General features: G+C 50.9%; 1 protein-coding gene across 1 annotated transcript in view; it reads left to right on the top strand.

Moving 5' to 3' along the window:
- LOC143926521 (vacuolar protein sorting-associated protein 4A) overlaps positions 1-16,263 on the top strand; it is a gene marked incomplete at its 5' end in the record, with an annotated part of 33,244 nt that extends 16,981 nt beyond the window's left edge. Inside the window, 3 exon segments of the mRNA XM_077450316.1 lie at positions 2,656-2,875; positions 2,956-3,096; positions 15,711-16,263. Coding sequence (XP_077306442.1) covers positions 2,656-2,875; positions 2,956-3,096; positions 15,711-15,812 — 463 coding nt within the window.
- Positions 16,264-26,695: the final 10,432 nt, after the last annotated feature.

A 26,695-nucleotide genomic window follows, 5' to 3' on the forward strand; every position in this document is an offset into this window, starting at 1 on the left:
AGGTTAAAGTCCCCAAGTACCAGAACGTTTTTGATTTGGGGTGTTGATTGAAGATGTAGAGTCAGTGTCTCCATGAAAGGCACTGAGTTCTGTAAAATTGCTTTGGTGAGCACACGGTGAGATTTAAAAATCATTGCTAGGCTCCTCCTTTTTTCCATTTCCTATGCTCAGTTAGGATCCTGTAGTTCTCAGGCCCCAATTCGGTTAGGATGGTGTTGCAGTCGGGTGTTAGCCAGCTTTCCGTGATGAAGAGGCAATCTATGTTATTTTGGGTGATGAAATCTTGTACTTCCAGTCTGTGTTTGACTGCAGACCTGGTGTTGATCATGGCGCATGCTAATTGTTGTGGTTGAGTTGGTATCTTCCTGTGTTTGGTGGCTGATTGTAGGTCGGTCTTTAGTAGTTATTCTTTTCCTGGATTTTTTGAATGGAGGCTGGTCATGTTGAAGTGGTATTTCTTAGCCTGTGGAGAACTTCTGCTGAGTATTTAAAATAGCACATGGTGAGAGGATGAAGATGATGGTACTAGGATTACTGAGATGATAATCCTGATGTGGGTTTTTCCTGTTATCGGTCTTGCTGCCGTGTTTTGGCCATTTGTAAGCACACAAGATTATCTTGGGGTATCCTATGTGGAAGGAGTTTATGTAGTCGAGTCGTGAATTACTGATTGTTCCAGCTACCTCTGCTTGTAGCGAAGATCCTGGACCTGAAGAATACTGCTGGTGATAGCTGTGATGATGACGGTGCGACAGGTTCCGGTAACCGTGATTGGGGGGGGGGGGGGCGCTGACCTACGGCCCTCCCGTTGATCCAGAGGAAGGCGAAAAACCCCTAGCAGTGCCGGTCAATTGCTTCAGTAGGGCAAAAAGTTCCTTCCTGACCCCCGGAGGCGGGCCCTGGATCAACTGCTGGGGGGGTGGGGGGGGCAACCGGGAGCTTATCTGATCGGAGATAGTCCAGAGAAGAAGAGGCGCTGGGGGCCGTGTCTGGGTGGAGCAAGAACGATGTCGGCGTAGGCCTGAGTGTGGTAGACCTGGCTTGCTGTGTCACCCCGTGCCTCTGCAGTGCGGTCTGGTTGCTAAGGCAGCAGTGTTCTGAGCTGGGAAGGGCACACCGGCCTGCTGAATAGAGGTGTGTGGGAGGTGGCTAGCGTGGGCTGGAGCTCAGCCGCAGTCTTCCTTGTCTAGCTAGCTAGAGCAAAGGCGACCAACGGTGGCTGTGCATGATGCCCAACAGATGGGCTAGGGTCAGGAGCCGCGGGCTGTCTTGGTCTCCAGGTTCCCGGTGTTGCTCTGGTCCCATTCGTGGATGGAGGGTACGGTCCGGTCGGAGTGGGTGCCTCGGCCTTCCAAAGGAGGCTGGTGAAGGGGGTGAAGCTGCGGACCGGCAACTGGCCGGAGCTAGGCCCGAACCGCGGGGTGTCTTGTGAGTCTCCCCACAAGACTGACTGCATCAAGCGCGCTAGGCTGGGCTAGGTGAGTGGGGCCCGGGGGGATCCCTTTCTTGTTCCTCGACGCTAGGGAGAAGGGTCCCGGTTCAATGCCACTGCTGCTGTGGGGGGCGGGGGGGTCTGTAGGGTCCTGGATGGCCGGCGCTACTGAACGGAGCTTCTGGCAACACATCCTTCACTGCTGCTGCTGACAGGTCATGTCCTGCTGCTGCAGTCTTTACTCAGTGATGATCCAAAGTCTTGCATTAGAAAGCAGCCACAGCTACTCAGGATGTCCAGTTTTTTCCTGTCAGCTTGCTGTAGATAAAGACCCTTGTAAAAGCAGTGGTCTCCCTGCAAAGGTCCGACATTCCACCTCGGTCAGAGATGAGTTTGGGGGTCCTCTGAAATCATTTCTATCTATTGTGATTATTTTACTTTTTACTTTTTTATTTATTTTTTAACTCTGGTTAGCTATGGGCCAGGTCCTTCCTCCCCCGTAAAACAAATGGCCCAATTCCTTCCTCCCCCGCAGCACATGTAAACAAAGGGGTCGGGTGCTTCCTCCCCTGCAGCATATGTAAACGAAGGGGTCGGGTCTCCCCCTCCCTCCCCCGCAGCACATGTAAACAAAGGGGATTGGTCCTTCCTCCCCCGCAGCACTTGTAAACAAAGGGACCGGGTCCTTCCTCCCCGCAGCACATGTAAACAAAGGGGGTGGGGCTTCCCTCCCCCGCAGCACATGTAAACAAAGGGGATTGGTCCTTCCACCCCCGCAGCACTTGTAAACAAAGGGGTCGGGTCCTTCCTCCCCCGCAGCACTTGCAAACAAAGTGTAAATTTAGGCATAGCTACATATAGAGGGCACTGACATAGAACTCCTGAGCTCATCTCTAGTAGGGAGCAGGAACTTTGCCAATTCTATAGATGTGTCTCTGATCCTGAAAGCTTTTCTAAAGCAAAAAAAATCTGCTGCAAATATAAAGTTGGCCCTTTCTTCCACTTTATAAAGCGCAGTGCGGTTATACTAGTCCAATGAGTGGATTAGGTAAGTACACAGATTATTCCTATACAGGATAGGTGGGGGAGGGGTGGAGGAATAGATGGCCTTTTCTTCCACTTTATAAAGTGCAGCGCTGTTCCGTATTGCAGCTTTTTCATCTCTTTCTAGGCCATGCATGCGTTGCGTTCTCCTGTAGACGATTTGCTGTTCTTCTCCTCAGGTTTGAGAAGAGAATATACATCCCACTACCAGAGGAAGCGGCCAGAGCTCAGGTGTTCCGCCTGCACCTCGGGAACACCCCCCACAGCCTAAGTGAGGTGAATATTCGGGAGTTGGCCCAGAAAACCGATGGCTACTCAGGGGCAGATATCAGTGTCATCGTACGGGACGCATTAATGCAACCGGTGCGCAAAGTGCAATCCGCCACGCACTTCAAGAAGGTAAAGTGCCAGAAATCTCCTCTGTTTTAGGATATCCGTGTGACGGATGTTCTGATTGGTTGTTCTTCTGTATGTGTCAGGTTCGGGGTCCGTCTCGTACTAACCCCGGTGCCACGGTGGACGACCTGCTAACGCCGTGTTCCCCTGGAGACCCCGGAGCCATTGAGATGACTTGGATGGAGGTGCAAGGCGATAAACTACTGGAGCCCATAGTCTGCATGGTAGGTGTCTAGAGGAGCGATTGTATCAAAGGCTGGCCAATCAGGTCTGTTTTCCATACATGTGGTCACATGATCCGCATTTGGGCAGGCGAGTCACTCCTCAACATCGCTGTATCTAGATGGCTCAGGTGAATATTAGGGGGGGTTGAGGTGGCTCAGGTGAATATTAGGGGGGTTGAGGTGGCTCAGTTGAATATTAAGGGGGTTGAGGTGGCTCAGATGAATATTAGGGGGTTTGAGGGGGCTCAGGTGAATATTAGGGGGGGGTTGAGGTGGCTCGGGTGAATATTAGGGGGTGTTGAGGTGGCTCGGGTGAATATTAGGGGGGGTTGAGGTGGCTCGGGTGAATATTAGGGGGGGTTGAGGTGGCTCGGGTGAATATTAGGGGGGGTTGAGGTGGCTCGGGTAAATATTGGGGGGGGGTTGAGGTGGCTCGGGTGAATATTAGGGGGGTTGAGGGGGCTCGGGTGAATATTAGGGGGGTTGAGGTGGCTCAGTTGAATATTAAGGGGGTTGGGGTGGCTCAGGTGAGTATTAGGGGGATTGAGGGGGCTCAGATGAGTATTAGGGGGGTTAAGGGGGCTCAGGTGAGAATTGGGGGGGATTGAGTGAGGGAGCTCAGGTGAGAATTTGGGCTCAGGTGAGTATTGGGGTGGATTGAGGTGGCTCAGGTGAGCATTAGGGTGGATTGAGTGAGGGGGCTCAGGTGAGTATTAGGGGGGATTAAGTGAGGGGGCTTAGGTGAGTATTAGGGGGGATTGAGTGAGGGGGCTCAGGTGAATATTAGGGGGGATTGAGGGGGCTCAGGTGAGTATTGGGGTGCGTGAGGGGGCTCAGGTGACTATTGGGGGGGGATTGAGTGAGGGGGCTTAGGTGACTATTAGGGGGGGGATTGAGTGAGGGGGCTCATTTGAGTATTGGAGGGGTTGAGGGGGGCTCCGTTGAGTATTGGGGGTGGGGGGGGTTTGATGGGGGCTCAGGCGAGTGGCACCCAGAAGGCTTTTTATCGTCACATCCCCTTTAAGCCCAGAGTAGGCCAGATAGAAGGATCAGGATTGCTGTATGGGACGATCTAACCCATTTCTGGTGTTTCTGTCCCTCAGTCCGATATGCTGCCATCGCTGGCTCAGTTGAATATTAGGGGGGTTGAGGTGGCTCAAGTGAATATTAGGGGGGTTGAGGTGGCTCAAGTGAATATTAGGGGGGTTGAGGTGGCTCAGTTGAATATTAAGGGGGTTGAGGTGGCTCAGTTGAATATTAAGGGGGTTGAGGTGGCTCAGGTGAATATTAGGGGGTTTGAGGGGGCTCAGGTGAATATTAGGGGGGTTGAGGGGGCTCAGGTGAATATTAGGGGGGTTGAGGTGGTTTGGGTGAATATTAGGGGGGTTGAGGTGGCTCGGGTGAATATTAGGGGGGTTGAGGAGGCTCAGGTGAATATTAAGGGGGTTGAGGTGGCTCAGGTGAGTATTAAGGGAGTTGAGGTGGCTCAGGTGAGTATTAAGGGGGTTGAGGTGGCTCAGGTGAGTATTAGGGGGGTTGAGGTGGCTCAGTTGAATATTAGGGGGGTGGAGGTGGCTCAGTTGAATATTAGGGGGGGTTGAGGTGGCTCAGTTGAATATTAGGGGGGGTTGAGGTGGCTCAGTTGAATTTTAGGGGGGGTTGAGGTGGCTCAGTTGAATATTAGGGGGGGTTGAGGTGGCTCAGTTGAATTTTAGGGGGGGTTGAGGTGGCTCAGTTGAATTTTAGGGGGGGTTGAGGTGGCTCAGTTGAATATTAAGGGTGTTGAGGTGGCTCAGGTGAGTATTGGGGGGGGGGGTGAGGGGGCTCAGGTGAATATTAGGGGGGTTGAGGTGGCTCAGTTGAATATTAAGGGGGTTGGGGTGGCTCAGGTGAGCATTAGGGGAGTTGAGTGAGGGGGCTCAGGTGAGAATTTGAGGGGATTGAGTGAGGGGGCTCAGGTGAATATTAGGGGGGATTGAGTGAGGGGGCTCAGGTGAGTATTAGGAGGGTTGAGGTGGCTCAGGTGAATATTAGGGGGGATTAAGTGAGGGGGCTCAGGTGAGAATTAGAGGGAATTGAGTGAGGGGGCTTAGGTGAGTTAGGGTGGTTGATGGGGCTCAGGTGAGAATTAGGGGGGATTGAGTGAGGGAGCTCAGGTGATAATTTGGTAGGGTGGATTGAGGTGGCTCAGGTGAGTATTAGGGTGGATTGAGTGAGGTGGCTCAGGTGAGTATTAGGGGGGATTAAGTGAGGGGGCTCAGGTGAATATTAGGGGGGATTAAGTGAGGGGGCTCAGGTGAATATTAGGGGGGATTGAGTGAGGGGGCTCAGGTGAGTATTGGGGTGCGTGAGGGGGCTCAGGTTAGTATTGGGGTGCGTGAGGGGGCTCAGGTGACTATTGGGGTGCGTGAGGGGGCTCAGGTGACTATTGGGGGGGATTGAGTGAGGGGGCTCAGGTCACTATTGGGGGGGATTGAGTGAGGGGGCTCATTTGAGTATTGGAGGGGTTGAGGGGGGCTCGGTTGAGTATTGGGGGTGGGGGGGGGTTTGATGGGGGCTCAGGCGAGTGGCACCCAGAAGGCTTTTTATCGTCACATCCCCTTTAAGCCCAGAGTAGGCCAGATAGAAGGATCAGGATTGCTGTATGGACGATCTAACCCATTTCTGGTGTTTTTCTGTCCCTCAGTCCGATATGCTGCGATCGCTGGCTCAGTTGAATATTAGGGGGGTTGATGTGGCTCAATTGAATATTAGGGGGGTTGAGGAGGCTCAGGTGAGTATTAGGGGGGTTGAGGTGGCTCAGGTGAATATTAGGGGGGTTGAGGAGGCTCAGGTGAATATTAAGGGGGTTGAGGTGGCTCAGGTGAATATTAAGGGGGTTGAGGTGGCTCAGGTGAATATTAAGGGGGTTGAGGTGGCTCGGATGAATATTAGGGGGGTTGAGGTGGCTCAGGTGAATATTAGGGGGGGTTGAGGTGGCTCAGGTGAATATTAGGGGGGGTTGAGGTGGCTCAGTTGAATATTAGGGGGGGTTGAGGTGGCTCAGGTGAATATTAAGGGGGTTGAGGTGGCTCAGGTGAATATTAAGGGGGTTGAGGTGGCTCAGGTGAATATTAAGGGTGTTAAAGGTGGCTCAGGTGAATATTAAGGGGGTTGAGGTGGCTCAGGTGAGCATTAGGGGAGTTGAGTGAGGGGGCTCAGGTTAATATTAGGGGGGGGGATTGAGTGAGGGGGTTGAGGTGGCTCAGGTGAATATTAAGGGGGTTGAGGTGGCTCAGGTGAATATTAGGGGGGATTAAGTGAGGGGGCTCAGGTGAGAATTAGAGGGAATTGAGTGAGGGGGCTTAGGTGAGTTAGGGTGGTTGATGGTGCTCATGTGAGTATTAGGGGGGTTGAGGGGGCTCAGGTGAGAATTAGGGGGGATTGAGTGAGGGAGCTCAGGTGAGAATTGAGGGGGGGATTGAGGTGGCTCAGGTGAGTATTAGGGTGAATTGAGGGGGCTCAGGTGAGTATTAGGGGGATTGAGTGAGGGGGCTCAGGTGAGTATTAGGGGGCTCAGGTGAGTATTAGGGGGGATTGAGTGAGGGGGCTCAGGTGAATATTAGGGGAGGTTGAGTGAGGGGGCTCAGGTGAATATTAGAGGGGGGTTGAGTGAGGGGGCTCAGGTGAATATTAGGGGGGGGTTGAGTGAGGGGGCTCAGGTGAATATTAGGGGGGGGTTGAGTGAGGTGGCTCAGGTGAATATTAGGGGGGGTTGAGGTGGCTCAGTTGAATATTAGGGGGGGTTGAGGTGGCTCAGGTGAATATTAAGAGGGTTGAGGTGGCTCAGGTGAATATTAAGGGTGTTAAAGGTGGCTCAGGTGAATATTAAGGGGGTTGAGGTGGCTCAGGTGAGCATTAGGGGAGTGGAGTGAGGGGGCTCAGGTTAATATTAGGGAGGGGGATTGAGTGAGGGGGTTGAGGTGGCTCAGGTGAATATTAAGGGGGTTGAGGTGGCTCAGGTGAATATTAGGGGGGATTAAGTGAGGGGGCTCAGGTGAGAATTAGAGGGAATTGAGTGAGGGGGCTTAGGTGAGTTAGGGTGGTTGATGGTGCTCAGGTGAGTATTAGGGGGGTTGAGGGGGCTCAGGTGAGAATTAGGGGGGATTGAGTGAGGGAGCTCAGGTGAGAATTGAGGGGGGGGATTGAGGTGGCTCAGGTGAGTATTAGGGTGAATTGAGGGGGCTCAGGTGAGTATTAGGGGGATTGAGTGAGGGGGCTCAGGTGAGTATTAGGGGGGATTGAGTGAGGGGGCTCAGGTGAATATTAGGGGAGGTTGAGTGAGGGGGCTCAGGTGAATATTAGAGGGGGGTTGAGTGAGGGGGCTCAGGTGAATATTAGGGGGGGGTTGAGTGAGGGGGCTCAGGTTAATATTAGGGAGGGGGATTGAGTGAGGGGGTTGAGGTGGCTCAGGTGAATATTAAGGGGGTTGAGGTGGCTCAGGTGAATATTAGGGGGGATTAAGTGAGGGGGCTCAGGTGAGAATTAGAGGGAATTGAGTGAGGGGGCTTAGGTGAGTTAGGGTGGTTGATGGTGCTCAGGTGAGTATTAGGGGGGTTGAGGGGGCTCAGGTGAGAATTAGGGGGGATTGAGTGAGGGAGCTCAGGTGAGAATTGAGGGGGGGGATTGAGGTGGCTCAGGTGAGTATTAGGGTGAATTGAGGGGGCTCAGGTGAGTATTAGGGGGATTGAGTGAGGGGGCTCAGGTGAGTATTAGGGGGGATTGAGTGAGGGGGCTCAGGTGAATATTAGGGGAGGTTGAGTGAGGGGGCTCAGGTGAATATTAGAGGGGGGTTGAGTGAGGGGGCTCAGGTGAATATTAGGGGGGGGTTGAGTGAGGGGGCTCAGGTGAATATTAGGGGGGGGTTGAGTGAGGGGGCTCAGGTGAATATTAGGGGGGGATTGAGTGAGGGGGGCTCAGGTGAGTATTGGGGTGATTGAGGGGGCTCAAGTGAGAATTGGGTGGATTGAGTGAGGGGGCTTAGGCGACTATTAGGGGGGATTGAGTGAGGGGGCTCAGTTGAGTATTGAGGGGGGCTAGGGTGAGTATTGGGGGGAGGTTGAGGGGGGCACGGTTGAGTATTGGGGATGGGGGGTTTGATGGGGGCTCAGGTGAATATTAGGGGTGTTGAGGTGGCTCAGGTGAGTATTGGGGGGTTGAGGGGTTCAGGTGAATATTAGGGGGGTTGAGGGGGCTCAGGTGAATATTAGGGGGTTAAGGGGGCTCAGGTGAATATTAGGGGGGTTGAGGGGGCTCAGGTGAATATTAGGGGGGTTGAGGGGGCTCAGGTGAATATTAGGGGGTTAAAGGTGGCTCAGGTGAATATTAAGGGGGTTGAGGGGGCTCAGGTGAATATTAGGGGGGTTGAGGGGGCTCAGGTGAATATTAAGAGGGTTAAAGGTGGCTCAGGTGAATATTAAGGGGGTTGAGGTGGCTCAGGTGAATATTAAGGGGGTTGAGGTGGCTCAGGTGAGCATTAGGGGAGTTGAGTGAGGGGGCTCAGGTTAATATTAGAGGGGGATTGAGTGAGGGGGCTCAGGTGAGTATTAGGAGGGTTGAGGTGGCTCAGGTGAATATTAGGGGGGATTAAGTGAGGGGGCTCAGGTGAGAATTAGAGGGAATTGAGTGAGGGGGCTTAGGTGAGTTAGGGTGGTTGATGGTGCTCAGGTGAGTATTAGGGGGGGTTGAGGGGGCTCAGGTGAGAATTAGGGGGGATTGAGTGAGGGAGCTCAGGTGAGAATTGGGGAGGGGGGGATTGAGGTGGCTCAGGTGAGTATTAGGGTGGATTGAGGTGGCTCAGGTGAGTATTAGGGGTGATTGAGTGAGGGGGCTCAGGTGACTATTGGGGTGCGTGAGGGGGCTCAGGTGACTATTGGGGGGGATTGAGTGAGGGGGCTCAGGTCACTATTGGGGGGGATTGAGTGAGGGGGCTCATTTTGAGTATTGGAGGGGTTGAGGGGGGCTCCGTTGAGTATTGGGGGTGGGGGGGGTTTGATGGGGGCTCAGGCGAGTGGCACCCAGAAGGCTTTTATCGTCACATCCCCTTTAAGCCCAGAGTAGGCCAGATAGAAGGATCAGGATTGCTGTATGGGACGATCTAACCCATTTCTGGTGTTTCTGTCCCTCAGTCCGATATGCTGCGATCGCTGGCTCAGTTGAATATTAGGGGGGTTGAGGTGGCTCAAGTGAATATTAGGGGGGTTGAGGTGGCTCAGTTGAATATTAAGGGGGTTGAGGTGGCTCAGTTGAATATTAGGGGGTTTGAGGGGGCTCAGGTGAATATTAGGGGGTTTGAGGGGGCTCAGGTGAATATTAGGGGGGTTGAGGTGGTTTGGGTGAATATTAGGGGGGTTGAGGTGGTTTGGGTGAATATTAGGGGGGTTGAGGTGGCTCGGGTGAATATTAGGGGGGTTGAGGTGGCTCGGGTGAATATTAGGGGGGTTGAGGTGGCTCAGGTGAATATTAAGGGGGTTGAGGTGGCTCAGGTGAATATTAGGGGGGGTTGAGGTGGCTCGGGTGAATATTAGGGGGGGTTGAGGTGGCTCGGGTAAATATTGGGGGGGGGTTGAGGTGGCTCGGGTGAATATTAGGGGGGTTGAGGTGGCTCAGTTGAATATTAGGGGGGGTTGAGGTGGCTCAGTTGAATATTAGGGGGGGTTGAGGTGGCTCAGTTGAATATTAGGGGGGGTTGAGGTGGCTCAGTTGAATATTAGGGGGGGTTGAGGTGGCTCAGTTGAATATTAGGGGGGGTTGAGGTGGCTCAGTTGAATATTAGGGGGGGTTGAGGTGGCTCAGTTGAATATTAGGGGGGGTTGAGGTGGCTCAGTTGAATATTAGGGGGGGTTGAGGTGGCTCAGTTGAATATTAGGGGGGGTTGAGGTGGCTCAGTTGAATTTTAGGGGGGGGGGGTGAGGGGGCTCAGGTGAATATTAGGGGGGTTGAGGTGGCTCAGTTGAATATTAAGGGGGTTGGGGTGGCTCAGGTGAGACTTAGGGGAGTTGAGTGAGGGGGCTCAGGTGAGAATTTGAGGGGATTGAGTGAGGGGGCTCAGGTGAATATTAGGGGGGATTGAGTGAGGGGGCTCAGGTGAGTATTAGGAGGGTTGAGGTGGCTCAGGTGAATATTAGGGGGGATTAAGTGAGGGGGCTCAGGTGAGAATTAGAGGGAATTGAGTGAGGGGGCTTAGGTGAGTTAGGGTGGTTGATGGGGCTCAGGTGAGAATTAGGGGGGATTGAGTGAGGGAGCTCAGGTGATAATTTGGTAGGGTGGATTGAGGTGGCTCAGGTGAGTATTAGGGTGGATTGAGTGAGGTGGCTCAGGTGAGTATTAGGGGGGATTAAGTGAGGGGGCTCAGGTGAATATTAGGGGGGATTAAGTGAGGGGGCTCAGGTGAATATTAGGGGGGATTGAGTGAGGGGGCTCAGGTGAGTATTGGGGTGCGTGAGGGGGCTCAGGTTAGTATTGGGGTGCGTGAGGGGGCTCAGGTTAGTATTGGGGTGCGTGAGGGGGCTCAGGTGACTATTTGGGGGGATTGAGGGGGCTCAGGTGACTATTTGGGGGGATTGAGTGAGGGGGCTCAGGTCACTATTGGGGGGGATTGAGTGAGGGGCTCATTTGAGTATTGGAGGGGTTGAGGGGGGCTCCGTTGAGTATTGGGGGTGGGGGGGGTTTGATGGGGGCTCAGGCGAGTGGCACCCAGAAGGCTTTTTATCGTCACATCCCCTTTAAGCCCAGAGTAGGCCAGATAGAAGGATCAGGATTGCTGTATGGACGATCTAACCCATTTCTGGTGTTTTTCTGTCCCTCAGTCCGATATGCTGCGATCGCTGGCTCAGTTGAATATTAGGGGGGTTGATGTGGCTCAGTTGAATATTAGGGGGGTTGAGGAGGCTCAGGTGAGTATTAGGGGGGTTGAGGTGGCTCAGGTGAATATTAGGGGGGTTGAGGTGGCTCAGGTGAATATTAGGGGGGTTGAGGAGGCTCAGGTGAATATTAAGGGGGTTGAGGTGGCTCAGGTGAATATTAAGGGGGTTGAGGTGGCTCAGGTGAATATTAAGGGGGTTGAGGAGGCTCAGGTGAATATTAAGGGGGTTGAGGAGGCTCGGATGAATATTAGGGGGGTTGAGGTGGCTCAGGTGAATATTAAGGGGGTTGAGGTGGCTCAGGTGAATATTAAGGGGGTTGAGGAGGCTCAGGTGAATATTAAGGGGGTTGAGGAGGCTCGGATGAATATTAGGGGGGTTGAGGAGGCTCAGGTGAATATTAGGGGGGTTGAGGTGGCTCAGGTGAATATTAGGGGGGGTTGAGGTGGCTCAGTTGAATATTAGGGGGGGTTGAGGTGGCTCAGGTGAATATTAAGGGGGTTGAGGTGGCTCAGGTGAGCATTAGGGGAGTTGAGTGAGGGGGCTCAGGTTAATATTAGGGGGGGGGGATTGAGTGAGGGGGTTGAGGTGGCTCAGTTGAATATTAAGGGTGTTGAGGTGGCTCAGGTGAATATTAAGGGGGTTGAGGTGGCTCAGGTGAATATTAGGGGGGATTAAGTGAGGGGGCTCAGGTGAGAATTAGAGGGAATTGAGTGAGGGGGCTTAGGTGAGTTAGGGTGGTTGCTGGTGCTCAGGTGAGTATTAGGGGGGTTGAGGGGGCTCAGGTGAGAATTAGGGGGGATTGAGTGAGGGAGCTCAGGTGAGAATTGAGGGGGGGGATTGAGGTGGCTCAGGTGAGTATTAGGGTGAATTGAGGGGGCTCAGGTGAGTATTAGGGGGATTGAGTGAGGGGGCTCAGGTGAGTATTAGGGGGCTCAGGTGAGTATTAGGGGGGATTGAGTGAGGGGGCTCAGGTGAATATTAGGGGGGGGTTGAGTGAGGGGGCTCAGGTGAATATTAGGGGGGGGTTGAGTGAGGGGGCTCAGGTGAATATTAGGGGGGGGATTGAGTGAGGGGGCTCAGGTGAATATTAGGGGGGGATTGAGTGAGGGGGCTCAGGTGAATATTAGGGGGGGATTGAGTGAGGGGGGCTCAGGTGAGTATTGGGGTGATTGAGGGGGCTCAAGTGAGAATTGGGTGGATTGAGTGAGGGGGCTTAGGCGACTATTAGGGCGGATTGAGTGAGGGGGCTCAGGTGAATATTAGGGGAGGTTGAGTGAGGGGGCTCAGATGAATATTAGAGGGGGGTTGAGTGAGGGGGCTCAGGTGAATATTAGGGGGGGGTTGAGTGAGGGGGCTCAGGTGAATATTAGGGGGGGGTTGAGTGAGGGGGCTCAGGTGAATATTAGGGGGGGGTTGAGTGAGGGGGCTCAGGTGAATATTAGGGGGGGGATTGAGTGAGGGGGCTCAGGTGAATATTAGGGGGGGATTGAGTGAGGGGGGCTCAGGTGAGTATTGGGGTGATTGAGGGGGCTCAAGTGAGAATTGGGTGGATTGAGTGAGGGGGCTTAGGCGACTATTAGGGCGGATTGAGTGAGGGGGCTCAGTTGAGTATTGAGGGGGGCTAGGGTGAGTATTGGGGGGAGGTTGAGGGGGGCACGGTTGAGTATTGGGGATGGGGGGTTTAATGGGGGCTCAGGTGAAAATTAAGGGGGTTGAGGTGGCTCAGGTGAATATTAGGGGTGTTGAGGTGGCTCAGGTGAGTATTGGGGGGGTTGAGGGGTTCAGGTGAATATTAGGGGGGTTGAGGGGGTTCAGGTGAATATTAGGGGGGTTGAGGGGGCTCAGGTGAATATTAGGGGGGTTGAGGGGGCTCAGGTGAATATTAAGGGGGTTAAGGGGGCTCAGGTGAATATTAGGGGGTTAAGGGGGCTCAGGTGAATATTAGGGGGTTAAGGGGGCTCAGGTGAATATTAGGGGGTTAAGGGGGCTCAGGTGAATATTAGGGGGTTTGAGGGGGCTCAGGTGAATATTAGGGGGGTTGAGGGGGCTCAGGTGAATATTAAGAGGGTTAAAGGTGGCTCAGGTGAATATTAAGGGGGTTGAGGTGGCTCAGGTGAATATTAAGGGGGTTGAGGTGGCTCAGGTGAGCATTAGGGGAGTTGAGTGAGGGGGCTCAGGTTAATATTAGAGGGGGATTGAGTGAGGGGGCTCAGGTGAGTATTAGGAGGGTTGAGGTGGCTCAGGTGAATATTAGGGGGGATTAAGTGAGGGGGCTCAGGTGAGAATTAGAGGGAATTGAGTGAGGGGGCTTAAGTGAGTTAGGGTGGTTGATGGTGCTCAGGTGAGTATTAGGGGGGGTTGAGGGGGCTCAGGTGAATATTAGGGGGGATTAAGTGAGGGGGCTCAGGTGAGAATTAGAGGGAATTGAGTGAGGGGGCTTAAGTGAGTTAGGGTGGTTGATGGTGCTCAGGTGAGTATTAGGAGGGTTGAGGTGGCTCAGGTGAATATTAGGGGGGATTAAGTGAGGGGGCTCAGGTGAGAATTAGAGGGAATTGAGTGAGGGGGCTTAAGTGAGTTAGGGTGGTTGATGGTGCTCAGGTGAGAATTAGGGGGGATTGAGTGAGGGAGCTCAGGTGAGAATTGGGGAGGGGGGGATTGAGGTGGCTCAGGTGAGTATTAGGGTGGATTGAGGTGGCTCAGGTGAGTATTAGGGGTGATTGAGTGAGGGGGCTCAGGTGAATATTAGGGGGGGATTGAGTGAGGGGGCTCAGGTGAATATTAGGGGGGGGTTGAGTGAGGGGGCTCAGGTGAATATTAGGGGGGAATTGAGTGAGGGGGCTCAGGTGAATATTAGGGGGGATTGAGTGAGGGGGCTCAGGTGAGAATTAGAGGGAATTGAGTGAGGGGGCTTAGGTGAGTTAGGGTGGTTGATGGTGCTCAGGTGAGAATTAGGGGGGATTGAGTGAGGGAGCCCAGGTGAGAATTGGTGGGGTTGAGGGGGCTCAGGTGAGTATTAGGGTGGATTGAGGTGGCTCAGGTGAGTATTAGGGGGGATTGAGTGAGGGGGCTCAGGTGAATATTAGGGGGGGATTTAGTGAGGGGGCTCAGGTGAATAATATTAGGGGGGATTGAGTGAGGGGGCTCAGGTGAGTATTGGGGTGCTTGAGGGGGCTCAAGTGAGAATTGGGTGGATTGAGTGAGGGGTCTTAGGCGACTATTAGGGGGGATTGAGTGAGGGGGCTCAGTTGAGTATTGAGGGGGGCTAGGGTGAGTATTGGGGGAGGTTGAGGGGGGCTCGGTTGAGTATTGGGGGTGGGGGGGTTTGATGGGGGCTCAGGTGAATATTAAGGGGGTTGAGGTGGCTCAGGTCAATATTAGGGGGGTTGAGGTGGCTCAGGTGAGTATTGGGGGGGGTGTTCAGGTGAGTTTTAGGGGGGTTGAGGTGGCTCAGGTGAGTTTTAGGGGGGTTGAGGGGGCTCAGGTGAATATTGAGGGGGCTCAGGTGAATATTAAGGGGGTTGAGGGGGCTCAGGTGAATATTAAGGGGGTTGAGGTGGCTCAGGTGAATATTAGGGGGTTTGGGGTGGCTCAGGTGAATATTAGGGGGATTGAGTGAGGTGGCTCAGGTAAGAATTTGGGGGGGATTGAGTGAGGTGGCTCAGGTGAATATTAGGGGGGTTGAGTGAGGGGGCTCAGGTGAGAATTTGGGGGGATTGAGTGAGGTGGCTCAGGTGAATATTAGGGGGGTTGAGTGAGGGGGCTCAGGTGAGAATTTGGGGGGATTGAGTGAGGTGGCTCAGGTGAATATTAGGGGGGTTGAGTGAGGGGGCTCAGGTGAGAATTTGGGGGATTGAGTGAGGTGGCTCAGGTGAATATTAGGGGGGTTGAGTGAGGGGGCTCAGGTGAGAATTTGGGGGATTGAGTGAGGGGGCTCAGGTGAATATTAGGGAGGTTGCGGGGGCTCCGGTGAGAATTAGGGGGGATTGAGTGAGGAAGCCCAGGTGAGAATTGGTGGGGTTAAGGGGGCTCAGGTGAGTATTAGGGTGGATTGAGGTGGCTCAGGTGAGTATTAGGGGGGATTGAGTGAGGGGGCTCAGGTGAGTATTAGGGGGGATTGAGTGAGGGGGCTCAGGTGAGTATTAGGGGGGATTGAGTGAAGGGGCTCAGGTGACTATTAGGGGGGATTGAGTGAAGGGGCTCAGGTGACTATTAGGGGGGATTGAGTGAAGGGGCTCAGGTGACTATTAGGGGGGATTGAGGTGGCTCAGGTGACTATTAGGGGGGATTGAGTGAGGGGGCTCAGGTGACTATTAGGGGGGATTGAGTGAGGGGGCTCAGGTGAATATTAGGGGGCATTGAGTGAGGGGGCTCAGGTGAATATTAGGGGGCATTGAGTGAGGGGGCTCAGGTGAATATTAGGGGGGATTGAGTGAGGGGGCTCAGGTGAATATTAGGGGGGATTGAGTGAGGGGGCTCAGGTGAATATTAGGGGGCATTGAGTGAGGGGGCTCAGGTGAATATTAGGGGGGGATTGAGTGGGGGGCTTAGTTGAGTATTGGGGGTGGGGGGGTTTGATGGGGGCTCAGGCGAGTGGCACCCAGAAGGCTTTTTATTGTCACATCCTCTTTAAGCCCAGAGTAGGCCAGATAGAAGGATCAGGATTGCTGTATGGACGATCTAACCCATTTCTGGTGTTTTTCTGTCCCTCAGTCCGATATGCTGCGATCGCTGGCTACCACTCGGCCCACAGTGAATTCTGAGGATCTTCTAAAAGTGAAGAAATTTACAGAAGACTTTGGGCAGGAAGGATGAACCCCATTAGGCACCATGAGGGGGAGGGGGCATCATGTTTGCTTGCTTGTCTCTAAGTGCCCCCACCGGTAACATGGCAGAAAACTACCGGCCACCCTCCCCCTTATCTAGGACTCCTTGTTTTCCCTGTGGCCCTGCACTGCCTGGGAGGCTCCACTTACCTTCAACAAGATTCTGTCTCTGAGGTTTACATTCATTTGCCATCAATTACCAAATCATATGACTGCCTTCCCTTCTCCCTAACAACCTACAGGGGGAGCCCTATTCTCCTTTCCCGCCTGACTTACAATTACAACTGACTTCTAATTGACTGTAATGCCCCTCCATGTCCTCTGGGAGCATCGATTGGGTGGCTGCGGTGTCTCCCTACCTACCCGTGTCCCCCCCACTCCCTGCCGGTACCTGCTGGAGATGAGTGTTCCGCTGTGTAAATATATCTTCTTTCAGTTCATCTTCTGTCTTCTCATTCTTCAGTGAAGTTTTACACACAATACATTCTATACTGAAATCATCCGAATCCAACATATTACACGTTCTATACTGAGATCATCCGAATCTGAGATATCACACATCATATACCGAGATCATCCGAATCCGAGATATTCTCACACGTGTTCTATACTGAAATCATCCGAATCCGAGATTCTCACACGTTCTATACTGAGATCATCCGAGTCCAACATATTCTCACACGTTCTATACTGAGATCATTCAAATCTGAGATATTATCACTAGGGATGAGCCAAACACCCCCCGGTTCGGTTTGTGGCAGAACATGCGAACTGACAAAAAGTTTGTGTGAACACGTGAACCCCGTTGAAGTCTATGGGACACGAATGTGAAAAATCAAATGTTCATTTCAAAGGCTAATATGCAAGTTATTGTTATAAAGAGTTTGGGGGCCTAGGTCCTGCCCCAGGGGAGTGTTTGGGGACCCAGATCCTGCCCCAGGGGACATGTATCAATGCAAAAAAAATAAAATAAAATGTTTTTTTTTTTTAAATGATTGTTTTTAAAGGAGCAGAGATTTTAATGATGCTTAAAGTAAAACAATAAAAGTGAAATATTCCTTTAAATGTCGTACCAGGGGTGGGGGGGGTTGTGTCTATAGTATGCCTGTAAAGTGACGCATGTTTCCCATGTTTAGAACAGTCCGAGTGCAAAATTACATTTTTTAAAGGAAAAAGGTCATTTAAAACTGCTCGCCGCTGGAATGTAATGTTGCCGCCCCCCCCCCGCCAGTCCATTACCCGGCCCTTTGGGTCTGGTGTGGATATTAAGGGGAACCCCGCACCCAAATTTAAAAAAAGGCATGGGGCCTCCCTATATACTCTGAGCAGCAGTATACAGGCGGTCCCCGGGTTTGTAGGTTTGTTCTTAAGTTGAATCTGTTTGTAATTTGGAACAGGTACATTTTTTAAGTGTAGCTCCAGACAAAAAATCTATTTTTAAGCTTTCTGGATAACATATGGAAGGGTTATCACCCCTGTAACCTTTATTTTGCTATCTGTGCCCCTGTTCAGATGATTTCACATTACTTTCTGTCCCAATGACAATTGCCCTATACACGCTGTGGATAATTGGGCCTTTGGTGGTGGTGGTAGCAGAACAGTGTAGGCCCTCATAGTTACTCTTATTGAGCACAGAAACGTGCCCTGCAGTGAAATATTATATTAAGAATTGTAATTACACACCCCTGTTCAACAGGGGCAGAAAAATTGAGCCTTAGGTGGTGGTGGTGCCCTGAACCAAAAATATTCTTAGAAGCTATCATCATGAAGATTAAGGAGGAATAGTCTAGTCACTCAGCATAATAGGATAGTCAATCGGTTACATCAGTATCAGCTGCTTGGTAGCTGGTGATCCAAGACTGATTTATTTTTATGAATGTTAGCCGAACAACAGAGTCTGTGGACAGGCACACTCTGTGATTGGTTAACATGCCACCAGCAGCACCGAATGTGCGTTCAGAAAGAACGCTAGATACAGGGCAAGCCAGTAGCTCAATTACATATTGAGCAAGCTCTGGCCAGTTAACACATCCTTAAGCCCAGTAACCCAGTGGATGTTCTGTTGGAAAGGTCTCCAAGTCCGATCTTGCCCCTAGATATTCCTGCACCATGTAATTCAGATACTGGCGATGGTTGCTTGAACCAATCAAACCTGGGCGCTGAGGACTGAAGAATTGTCTGAAGGCATCGGTCAGCTGGCCACCTTCTCCACCGCTCTTTCTGTGACTGAACAAAGCCTCAGCAACACGTTGTCCAGCTCCAGGAAACTAACCTCCTAGGGTCTGGCTGTGCATTGCACAAACCTTTCTGCAAGGTCTCCCAAAAATGTTTCATTTTCTGCGAAGCCTGGATAAGTTCTGCAACCTTACTCTTGTAACGTGGATCGAGAAGGGTCGCCAGCCAGTAGTGATCCCTCTCCTTGATACCATGAAGCCGAGGGTCCTTTCACAGGCTTTGCAGGCTCAGGGAAGCCATGCAGTGAAGGTTTGCTGAGGCATTCTATCCTGAGTGCTCTGGGTCACTAAGGATCACATGATCCTCAACCACCTCCTCCCAGCCACGTACAACTCCATGTGTTTCTGAGCACTTCTGATGCATGGAGTGTTATCCTCCATGCTAACACAATCCTCCTCCTCTTCATCCTGTATGATCAGCGGTCCTGCAGAAATATTAGTATCTGGGTAAATGGGACCTTGAGAGGTAAGGAAGTCCTCCTCTTCCTCCCACTGTTCGGCCTCAAGTGCCCTGTCCATTATTCCATGAAGCGTGTGCTCCAACAGGAAGACAAGAGGGACAGTATCACTGATGCATGCACTGTCACTGCTCACCATCCTCGTGATCTCCTCAAATGTTGACAGGACCTTGCATGCATCCTTGATCAGTAGCCACTGGCATGACAAAAAGAAGCTAAGCTCCCCTGACCCTGTACTGGTGCCATACTCACACAGGTATTCAGTGATGTCCCTCTGCTGCATGTGCAGCTGCTGCAGCATTGTCAACCTTGAGTTCCACTTGGTGGGCATGTCACAAATGAGGCTGTTCTTGGGCAGGTTGCATTCTCTTTCAATGTCAGCCAGCCAAGCACTGGCATTACAGTGCCTTGCGAAAGTATTCGGCCCCCTTGAACTTTTCAACCTTTTGCCACATTTCATGCTTCAAACATAAAGATATAAAATTTTTATTTTTTGTGAAGAATCACCAACAAGTGGGACACAATTGTGAAGTGGAACGAAATCTATTGGATTTTTGAAACTTTTTTAAACTAATAAAAAAAATGAAAAGTGGGGCATGCAAAATTATTCGGCCCCCTTGCGTTAATACTTTGTAGAGCCACCTTTTGCTGCGATTACAGCTGCAAGTTGCTTGGGCGTTTGTGAACAGCAGTTTTCAGCTCTTTCCACAGATTCTCGATTGGATTCAGCTCTGGACTTTGACTTGGCCATTCTAACACCTGGATACGTTTATTTGTGAACCATTCCTTTGTAGATTTTGCTGTATGTTTGGGATCATTGTCATGTTGGAAGATAAATCTCCATCCCAGTTTCAGGTCTTTTGCAGACTCCAACAGGTTTTCATCCAGAATGGTCCTGTATTTGGCTGCATCCATCTTCCCCTCAATTTTAACCATCTCCCCTGTCCCTGCTGAAGAAAAGCAGGCCCAAACCATGATGCTGCCACCACCATGTGTGACAGTGGGGATGGTGTGTTGAGGGTGATGAGCTGTGTTGCTTTTACGCCAAACATATCGTTTTGCATTGTGGGCAAAAAGTTGGATTTTGGTTTCATCTGACCAGAGCACCTTCTTCCACATGTTTGGTGCGTCTCCCAGGTGGCTTGTGGCAAACTTTAGAGGAGACTTTTTATGGATATCTTTGAGAAATGGCTTTCTTCTTGCCACTCTTCCATAAAGGCCAGATTTGTACAGTGTACGACTGATTGTTGTCCTATGGACAGACTCTCCCACCTCCGCTGTAGTTCTCTGCAGTTCATCCAGAGTGATCATGGGCCTCTTGGCTGCATCTCTGATCAGTCTTCTCCTTGTCTGAGCTGAAAGTTTAGAGGGACAGCCAGGTCTTGGTAGATTTGCAGTGGTCTGATACTCCTTCCATTTCAAAATGATCGCTTGCACAGTGCTCCTTGGGATGTTTAAAGCTTGGGAAATCTTTTTGTATCCAAATCCGGCTTTAAACTTCTCCCCAACAGTATTACGGACCTGCCTGGTGTGTTCCTTGGTCTTCGTGATGCTCTCTGCCCTTTCAACAGACCCCTGAGACTATCACAGAGCAGGTGCATTTATACAGAGACTTGATTACGCACAGGTGGATTCTATTTATCACCATCAGTCATTTAGGACAAAATTGGATCATTCAGAGATCCTCGCTGAGCTTCTGGAGTGAGTTTGCTGCACTGAAAGTAAAGGGGCCGAATAATTTTGCATGCACCACTTTTCAGTTTTTTATTTGCTAAAAAAGTTTAAAATATCCAATAGATTTCGTTCCACTTCACAATTGTGTCCCACTTGTTGGTGATTCTTCACAAAAAATTTAAATTTTATATCTTTGAAGCCTGAAATGTGGCAAAAGGTTGAAAAGTTCAAGGGGGCCGAATACTTTCGCAAGGCACTGTATATGACCGGCGGAAATTACCACAGACTTTTCTGTCCTGCCTCAGGAGATCCCGTAAGCCCGGGTACCTGCTCAAGAACCGCTGAACCACCAAATTCAGGACGTGAGCCAAACAGGGAACATGGGTTAAGTGTTCCTGTCGGAGGGTGGAGAGGAGGTTGGTGCCATTGTCCCATACAACTATTCCTGGCTGCAGCTGGTGTGGCGTCAACCACCTCTGAGTCTTCCCCTGCAAAGCTGACAGAATCTCTGCCCCAGCGTGGCTCCTGTCCCCTAAGCAGACCAACTCGAGCACTGCATGGCATCTTTTTGCCTGAGTGCTTATGTAGCCCCTTGAACACTAAGCCCTTGTACACAGGGTCGGAGATTCCGACAACCAAATCCATCAGATTTTGTCCGAAACTGTTGCATACACACGGTCGGACAAAGTTGTCGGAAAATCCGACATGATTACGTTATTTCGTTATGACTGGACTACGTTCACGCTAGTAGCCAATAGCTTTCGTGTAGGAATTTGATCTGAGCATGCGTGGCACTTTGTCCGATCGGAATTCTCTACACATGATCGGAGTATGTCCGATCGGAGCATTTTGTTGGAAAATTTTACCAACAAGTTGGAAAACTTGGTTCGTCGGATACTGCGACGGAAACAATCCGATGTAGACCACACACAGTCTGAATATCCGACAAAACGGTCCGATCGGACACATTCCATTGGAATCTCCGACCGTGTGTACAAGGGCTTACAGAGGACAAATCTGCAGAAGAGGCCATAGAGGAGGAGGAAGAAGAAGAAGAGGAGGGGGTGGAGGAGAGAGCTTTGGCAGAACCACCACTAGCATTTTGGAGGCATGGTGGTGAAACAAGCTCCAACAATACTGAACCCTGTCCTACATCCTTCCCAGCTGCCAGCAGTTACCCTGTGCGCTGTGAAAGAAAGGTAACGTCCCTGTCCATGCCTGCTGGACCATGAGTCAGCGGTAATTTGCACCTTACTGCTGACCCCCCCTGTCCAACAAGGCCAAGACCTTGCCTTCCACATGCTGGTAAAGAGCCGGGAATGGCCTTCCGTGAAAAGAAATGGCGTTTGGGAACCTGCCACTGAGGTACCGCACATTCCACAAATTCACGAAAGGGGGCAGAGTCTACCAGCTGAAACAGCGGCAGTTTCAGTACTAGCAATTTGGCCAAGCTAGCATTCAGACGCTGAGCATGTGGATGGCTGGGGCCGAATTTCTTTTTCCGGTTTAGCAACTGGGGTAGGGAAATTTGCCTGCTAAAATCCGATGTTCATGTACCGCTAGCAGATTGGCTGCAAATGCTTGGTACACCTTCATTCCTCTCGGTGCAGATTTCTGAGAGCACTGGAGGTCTAGTGGGGCTGGAGATCCCAGCTGATAAGGAGCAAGGAGAGGTCCGCATTGTTCTTTGGTGTGGGTCTTTTAAGTACTGTTGGTTACTCTCTTATCTGAGCGCTGGGATTGGCCAAAGCATGCTGGTCATAGTGCATGCTTTGACCAATCATCATACAGCAATGCACTGTGATCCCGCAGTGCATTATGGGGCATTACGCGGCGCTCAAATTTGCTGCAAACGTCTCATAATTTTCGTTTTTTGATGAACGGGTGAACAGCCAATGTTCAACCCGAACATAAAGCTCATCCCTAATTATCACACCTTCTATACTGAAATCACCCGAATGCGAGGTATTATCACACCTTCTATACTGAAATCATCCGAATGCGAGGTATTATCACACCTTCTATACTGAAATCATCTGAATGCGAGGTATTATCACACCTTCTATACTGAAATCATCCGAATGCGAGGTATTATCACACCTTCTATACTGAAATCATCCGAATGCGAGGTATTATCACACCTTCTATACTGAAATCATCCGAATGCGAGATATTATCACACCTTCTATACTGAAATCATCCGAATGCGAGGTATTATCACACCTTCTATACTGAAATCATCCGAATGGGAGATATTATCACTAGTGATGGCCGAACGGTTCGCCCGGCGGTCGTTTCGCGGCGAATTTCCGACTTTCGCCGTCCGCGGGTTCGAACGCCTTTTTCCGTCGTTCGCCCCGGCGGACTTACGTGTTTAATGTATACAAGAACTTTAACCTTTCGTGACACGTTTATCATGTGTTACAGGACAACCAATTGAGACATGACAGCTCATGGACACTTGGACATTCCCCCTAACCTATAAATACACCCGATCCGGTGGCCATTTTACATTCTTTCTTCTGTCACTGTAGGGAAAGGATCCTGTGTGGAGTAGGGACAGAGAAAACGCTAGCTATTTGGTACACAAAAGTTCTTTTCAGGACTGGTATAGGTGTTAGGTCAGCAGCCTGAGTTTCTTTTGTCAGTTTAGATAAAGGGACAGAGCGCTGTATGCTGCTATTTTAGGGACAGCTCAGCCAGATTAGTCTTTCTTCATCATCATCATCATCATCATCATTAGCTGTTACTATCAGGTCCACAAAAGAGCTGTTCCAGCTAATCGTTCCAGCCTACTCTTTTTTGCCAATTTGTATAGGGACAGGCAGGAAGCAGTGTGTCAGGCAGTGAGGATAATTTTAAAGACTTGCTGTTACTATTAGTTCCACAAAGGTTCTTTTCAGGACTGGTATCAGTGGTACGGTAATAGGCTTGTACACGTATAATATTCTTTCTTCCAAATATAGAAAGAATATTATACTTGACTGCTGCCCTTCTGCTGCAGTCTGCTAATCATTCACAACTCACTTGTTCCACAAAGCTCTTTATCAGGACTGGTAACTTGGTCTGTCTAGGGTGCTACGGTACATAGGCTTGGGTGCGGTACAGTCTGCTGTTCTGTAAGGACCGCTATCGGTCCACAATACATAGGGTTGCCGTGCACTACTGCTGACCGCTGCCCTATACTGCAGCAGTCCTTCATTGGTATAGGGACTGACGTACAGTCTGCTAATCACTAACACACAACCTGCTTGGTCCACAAAAGTTCTTATAAGGACTGGTAACTTGGTATAGGGTGCTACGGTACATAGGCCTGAGTGCGTTACAGTCTGCTGTTCTGTAAGGACCGCTATCGGTCCACAATACATAGGGTTGCCGTGCACTACTGCTGACCGCTGCCCTATACTGCAGCAGTCCTTCAGCGGTATAGGGACTGACGCACAGTCTGCTAAACACTAACACACAACCTGCTTGGTCCACAAAAGTTTTTATAAGGACTGGTAACTTGGTATAGGGTGCTACGGTACATAGGCCTGAGTGCAGTACAGTCTGCTGTTCTGTAAGGACCGCTATCGGTCCACAATACATAGGGTTGCCGTGCACTACTGCTGACCGCTGCCCTATACTGCAGCAGTCCTTCATTGGTATAGGGACTGACGTACAGTCTGCTAATCACTAACACACAACCTGCTTGGTCCACAAAAGTTCTTATAAGGACTGGTAACTTGGTATAGGGTGCTACGGTACATAGGCCTGAGTGCGTTACAGTCTGCTGTTCTGTAAGGACCGCTATCGGTCCACAATACATAGGGTTGCCGTGCACTACTGCTGACCGCTGCCCTATACTGCAGCAGTCCTTCATTGGTATAGGGACTGACGTACAGTCTGCTAATCACTAACACACAACCTGCTTGTTCCACAAAAGTTCTTATAAGGACTGGTAACTTGGTATAGGGTGCTACGGTACATAGGCCTGAGTGCGTTACAGTCTGCTGTTCTGTAAGGACCGCTATCGGTCCACAATACATAGGGTTGCCGTGCACTACTGCTGACCGCTGCCCTATACTGCAGCAGTCCTTCATTGGTATAGGGACTGACGTACAGTCTGCTAATCACTAACACACAACCTGCTTGGTCCACAAAAGTTCTTATAAGGACTGGTAACTTGGTATAGGGTGCTACGGTACATAGGCCTGAGTGCGTTACAGTCTGCTGTTCTGTAAGGACCGCTATCGGTCCACAATACATAGGGTTGCCGTGCACTACTGCTGACCGCTGCCCTATACTGCAGCAGTCCTTCAGCGGTATAGGGACTGACGCACAGTCTGCTAAACACTAACACACAACCTGCTTGGTCCACAAAAGTTTTTATAAGGACTGGTAACTTGGTATAGGGTGCTACGGTACATAGGCCTGAGTGCGTTACAGTCTGCTGTTCTGTAAGGACCGCTATCGGTCCACAATACATAGGGTTGCCGTGCACTACTGCTGACCGCTGCCCTATACTGCAGCAGTCCTTCATTGGTATAGGGACTGACGTACAGTCTGCTAATCACTAACACACAACCTGCTTGGTCCACAAAAGTTCTTATAAGGACTGGTAACTTGGTATAGGGTGCTACGGTACATAGGCCTGAGTGCAGTACAGTCTGCTGTTCTGTAAGGACCGCTATCGGTCCACAATACATAGGGTTGCCGTGCACTACTGCTGACCGCTGCCCTATACTGCAGCAGTCCTTCAGCGGTATAGGGACTGACGCACAGTCTGCTAAACACTAACACACAACCTGCTTGGTCCACAAAAGTTTTTATAAGGACTGGTAACTTGGTATAGGGTGCTACGGTACATAGGCCTGAGTGCAGTACAGTCTGCTGTTCTGTAAGGACCGCTATCGGTCCACAATACATAGGGTTGCCGTGCACTACTGCTGACCGCTGCCCTATACTGCAGCAGTCCTTCATTGGTATAGGGACTGACGTACAGTCTGCTAATCACTAACACACAACCTGCTTGTTCCACAAAAGTTCTTATAAGGACTGGTAACTTGGTATAGGGTGCTACGGTACATAGGCTTGAGTGCGGTACAGTCTGCTGTTCTGTAAGGACCGCTATCGGTCCACAATAGATAGGGTTGACGTGCACCACTGCTGACCGCTGCCCTATACTGCAGCAGTCCTTCAGCGGTATAGGGACTGACGCACAGTCTGCTAAACACTAACACACAACCTGCTTGGTCCACAAAAGTTTTTATAAGGACTGGTAACTTGGTATAGGGTGCTACGGTACATAGGCCTGAGTGCGTTACAGTCTGCTGTTCTGTAAGGACCGCTATCGGTCCACAATACATAGGGTTGCCGTGCACTACTGCTGACCGCTGCCCTATACTGCAGCAGTCCTTCATTGGTATAGGGACTGACGTACAGTCTGCTAATCACTAACACACAACCTGCTTGGTCCACAAAAGTTCTTATAAGGACTGGTAACTTGGTATAGGGTGCTACGGTACATAGGCCTGAGTGCGTTACAGTCTGCTGTTCTGTAAGGACCGCTATCGGTCCACAATACATAGGGTTGCCGTGCACTACTGCTGACCGCTGCCCTATACTGCAGCAGTCCTTCAGCGGTATAGGGACTGACGCACAGTCTGCTAAACACTAACACACAACCTGCTTGGTCCACAAAAGTTCTTATAAGGACTGGTAACTTGGTATAGGGTGCTACGGTACATAGGCTTGAGTGCGGTACAGTCTGCTGTTCTGTAAGGACCGCTATCGGTCCACAATAGATAGGGTTGACGTGCACCACTGCTGACCGCTGCCCTATACTGCAGCAGTCCTTCAGCGGTATAGGGACTGACGTACAGTCTGCTAAACACTAATACACAACCTGCTTGGTCCACAAAAGTTCTTATAAGGACTGGTAACTTGGTATAGGGTGCTACGGTACATAGGCTTGAGTGCGGTACAGTCTGCTGTTCTGTAAGGACCGCTATAGGTCCACAATAGATAGGGTTGACGTGCACCACTGCTGACCGCTCACCTATACTGCAGCAGTCCTTCAGCGGTATAGGGACTAAGAGTTTTGTCACAGGGTCATTTAAAAAATGACATGCAGAGGAAGAGGCAGGCCCTTCCGCAGGGGTGGTAGGGGTAGGGCAGGAGCAACAGGCTTGAGCCAAAGTGGGAAGTTGCAGAAGGTGCGTTCAATTACTTTAAAGGATGCACCAGACTTGGTTGAGTGGCTCGCTCAGCCTTACTCTTCTGCACCCTCCTCATCCTCTCGATCTGCACCCTCTTCTTCACTCTCTGCTATGTGCACCCCCAAAGACACTACCACCAACAACACGACCACCACCACCACCACCACATACCTTCCGCTTGAGTCACTGGAATTATTTTCCGATCCATATCAAGAGGACATTTCTGATGCGCAGCCACTCTTGGTATTGGATCAGGAAGAGGAGGTAGCAACAAGCGCTACTCAGCAGTCTGACGCCAGTACCCAG

Source organism: Lithobates pipiens, unplaced genomic scaffold, assembly GCF_037356315.1.
Source record: "Lithobates pipiens isolate NorthernLeopardFrog02 unplaced genomic scaffold, aLitPip1_a1.2 Scaffold_10, whole genome shotgun sequence".
Taxonomy (NCBI): domain Eukaryota; kingdom Metazoa; phylum Chordata; class Amphibia; order Anura; family Ranidae; genus Lithobates; species Lithobates pipiens.